A 4,435-nucleotide genomic window follows, 5' to 3' on the forward strand; every position below is an offset into this window, starting at 1 on the left:
GTGTTTCTGTTTGTATTTTTAAACAAAACCGCCCCTATATTTTTTAATTTAAATTTTATAAAATCCTTAATGCTCAATACTTTGTCAGAAATCAAGTCATCCATCAGGACCTCAATGTCCCCTATGTTGCCGATTTGGCCAGAACCAGATACTAATCCTTCCATAATAAACTTCCCAACCATCCAAACCAACTCGTTTCTAACCTGGCTTTTCCTTCACTACCTAATAATCCTCCTAGGCGTCTGAAAAGAAGATGGCCTCGAGATCTCCTTTAGAAATGTTTTTGAAGCTCTATCAATGGGTAGATTCTGTACATGGTTGAATCATGTCATAATATAACTTACAGGAAATTTACTTGATGTGTGTATATGTATACAGTTGTAAATAACAATAAATAAATTATTAAAAAAAAAAATTATAAAGTATATCTTACCATACGGCGGTTTCAGTTCCATAACTCTCGAAAATAATTGTATAGTGATATTGGTTGCATTTAAATACTGGAAATCCTAAAACTTACTAAGCTATCATGAAATTAATGAAGCTATGGCTGAACATTTTAAGGCAGGTTCCATTATAGACTATAGAATCTTTGACTATCGAAATGCGGTAAGGGTATCAAATCGTCGCCCCTGAGACTTTATTTAACGGAATTCAATGATGAAAAAGATTGATTTATATTTTTTGGCCTAAGTTTAAAAAGAGAGAAAATTGAAGGGAATTCTATATGACGCAAATAGTGAATTAACCATGCAGTATGGTTTCATATCGTTTTTTACTGTTATTCGCATGAGGCTGGAAAATTGATTCATTTCACTTTAATTATAGGGCTGTGGTATAAGTTATTGCTGACACACGGTGAATAATTTATTTGAGTGTTTTAAGCCTTTCGATTAAACTGTGTGATCCAGTGGTCCTCGAATCCCGTGCTCACGACACACCATCCATGCATGATAAGTAAAATATTTATCTATATTATATTACATTATTTTTATAAAGTCCAATGATAATTAATGAGGTGTAGATAGTTGACCGAAGATTAATGATTGGAGAAGTTTTAAAGAACTCAGGTCGAAACGTCGGCATAAAATAAATAAATATGGTTTTGTTTATTTATGTTGTTCTTTGCTGACCGCACCCCCCGACAAACTTCTCCAATAATTACAATGATAATTCTTCGAAGACAACTTTCACCTATATTAATTTTTTTTTTTAGCTTAAAGAGTTTCGTTTCATAGTTTTGTTTTATCCTAAGTTTGTCTCAAATAATCATTTAAGTATAGCATGAAAAACATTTCATAAATTTTGAGAAATCAGGTATTTTAACAAAGGCATAATAAACCATAAAGGCAAGTTTAAACTAAAAATGGTATAAAAAAATAATACTGTGATGGAAAGCAATATAGAGCTTTCCTGTGGTGATGGATATTTCTCCTTGGTTACCAGCAAGGCTTTCAACCTATCATCTTAGATACCTGCCATGCATCTGAGGATCATAGCCCAAATACGGACATGGATCTTTTCTAGCAACAAAGTGAAGAAAAAAAAATTCCTGACAAACAAAATGGTAACCTAAACAAGTTTCTGAACACCTGAAGCGAGCGTTTAGACTTACCTGCAAACTCTAGCTAGAGCAAACGCCTAAACATGGCGGCAGTGCCACGGTCAACGAACCGAAAAACGGACCCAGTGTTGCCCCAGAGGCAAGCCTAGGTCCCAATAAAAATTCAATCAATAAGAAAGCCTGAAAGGAAGTATTTCATAAAAATATTTTTTCAACAGAGAAGAATAAATGGGAAAAATACTTGACTAAATACAAGCAGAACAGAGATATTATATGGGTGAATCTTAATAGCCCAAGCTGAGTAAGTACCACAGATAAATCTTAGCTCATAATTGCACATGATTACTTTGAATGTTTGCTGATATTTGAAGATGTGATTGTCATGATTTTGCCTCACTTTTATCTCTGAAACCACGCATATATGGGTATTCAATATATGAGGCATTAGGCAATAAAATTAGTATCTGACATTTATCGTGCCAAATTAAAATTATTAAAATTTTTGATTTCACCGGAATTTTTTAGAGCTCATTTTTGACAGTATTTTTTTGGAAGTTTATATTTTTAAATGGATGATTTTGTTATTATAATAAAAATTTATTAACAAAGTTTACTATAACGAAACTACTATTTCACATGATTACGGACACCCGTCCATAAAATTAATCATTACCAAGTTACATTTAATATTTAGTTTATGAAATTATCAATATATAAAAAATTAAGGAGTAGATTTTGGGAAGCAGGTTAGCTCAGTGAGTAAGGTATTGACCCTCCATGTGTTGTAGTGGTACCTTTTTTTTTTTACGTGGAGTTTAAACAAGGTATGAGGGTTGAGTTCATTGAAATGAGATTATCTATATGCGGGCGGCTCTTAATTAAATATATAGCTTCGTATTTTTAATTTTCATTTTAGGCAATATTTGATGCCTTTATATAAATTATTTGAAATATATATTTTAATTCAAACTTATAATAACAGGTGAATAGAGCTGTATCTTCGGATTAAAACGATCTCTTTTATTTAGAGTGAGTTAGGAAGTCTGATATGAACAACTTAAATAATGTTGGTGACAGACAGGGACCTTGAGGAAAACCAGCTGCAATAGGATTATTGGAGGTTTATTTTTCAATTTGAACATGAAATCATCTGTTGAGAAGATTTGAAAGGGTGGTGTTTTTATTTTTTTTTTATAATAATAAAAAAACATTATCTGTTGGTAAGACCTAGTCAATTAAGTAATAGTCATATTTTTAAAAATTGTGAATAACTTAAAAAAATAAGAATAAATTTATACTATAACTAATCATTAAACATTATTTAAATTTTAATTTTTAAACACCCTTACTATATTTTAACATTTCAGAAATACTCTATTTTCGAAGTCAGGGACAGCTTACTGAAAAATGTTGACAATTTATAAAAATCAAATTTTCGCTGAGGGAGTGTATTCAAGAAATCATCACAAAAATGTTACTAATGTTGGTACTAAACATAGAAACATCCATTTTAAGGTATATTATACTCGTATCTACCCAATCAATAATTTTAATTGACAAAAATATAACAAGCACTATGGTACATTCTCTGATCGATAAAAAGGTCGAGGAATCGCGGTTCCATGTGACAGAACCATAAAGATGATTTTAGTGTAGTACGATTATCTTACTGACAAATACAATATTATTGGAGACGGACCAGCACACACGCCTAGTTAGTATGTATAAATAATAGTTTCATTTTCAAATGAAAAATGCGTCGAGCATTGATCAGTAATGGGAAGAGTGAAGGAAGCCTTAGAACAGGATGGTCGACCTTTTTATATCAGCATGCCTCAATCCATGATGAGATGTGATAGGATATTAATTTAATTACTCAATATTAATTGTGTATAAATTACTCTTTTATCCCAGAAAGAAAGCATGAATTTTGTAAAAAACAAAATTAAGTCTCAAAACTTTTAAAATCTGCTTAAGGCTAATCGGCTAAACTGCTAAAGCAGTTTCAATTCCAAGCCCCAAACCTATTGATAAATGGTTTACCTAGTACCACATTGTGCACGCCTGCCTTAGGTGGTAATTCCTGCCTTAAAACCTTCATCTTCAATCTTGAATATCTTAATAATTAAATTCTATCGATTTTAATTACATTATTTCGATTTAAGATGTGAGTGTGCTGTTAGACAATACTAAAATTTTAAATTCAATCCTAACAATCCAAAATCCTTCGTAAAATCCTCAATGCTCCTTACTTTGTCCCAAATAAAATCATACATAAAGACCTTAATGTTCCCTATGTAACCGATCTAGCCCGAACCAGATATCACTTTTCCCATTATAAACTCCCTAACCACTCGAGCTCCCTAGTTTCTAACCTTGCATCCTCTTCCATTCCTGACAATTCTCCGAGGCGCCTGAAAAGAAGATGGCCACGAGACCAGCAAATGTAAAATGTCATTAGAGTGTTACCAATGTGTAGTTTCTCACGCCTGTGACACTCCGTTTTAGCTAAAACCATATTTACTAAATGTATTATGTAATATACAGTTGTAAATTTCAATGCTGCTATAATACTTTTCAAGTTTAAAAACAAAAAAATTAAAATATAACTAGAAAGGAATTCACCGGACGGAAACCATTTTAGTGTAAAAACCTCTGAATTGTTTAATCTTCCATAATGCTCATAGATGCCTATGCTATTTAGAGTGCTCAATTCAATTTTTTTTTTTTTTTATTATTTATTTATTGTAATTTACAACTGGACAAAATAATACAACAGGTAAATATGTAGTATGTTTCATATACACTTGAAAATCTTGGGAAGGAACCACCCATTGGTGGTACTTCAAACATTAATTTAAACTAGAAGGT

General features: G+C 31.6%; 1 protein-coding gene across 2 annotated transcripts in view; it reads left to right on the plus strand.

Annotated features, from left to right (window-relative positions):
- The first annotated feature begins 2,913 nt into the window (after window positions 1-2,913).
- LOC106684328 (gustatory and odorant receptor 24) overlaps window positions 2,914-4,435 on the plus strand; it is a 17,425-nt gene continuing 15,903 nt past the window's right edge. For both annotated transcript variants that reach the window (XM_067050847.1, XM_067050848.1), the window contains exon 1: window positions 2,914-3,079. In XM_067050847.1, coding sequence (XP_066906948.1) covers window positions 2,972-3,079 — 108 coding nt within the window. In that variant the 5' untranslated portion in view covers window positions 2,914-2,971. The remainder of the gene's footprint in view (window positions 3,080-4,435) is intronic.

Source organism: Halyomorpha halys, unplaced genomic scaffold (genome assembly GCF_000696795.3).
Source record: "Halyomorpha halys isolate HHAL.00 unplaced genomic scaffold, Hhal_1.1 Scaffold571.1, whole genome shotgun sequence".
NCBI classification, from domain to species: domain Eukaryota; kingdom Metazoa; phylum Arthropoda; class Insecta; order Hemiptera; family Pentatomidae; genus Halyomorpha; species Halyomorpha halys.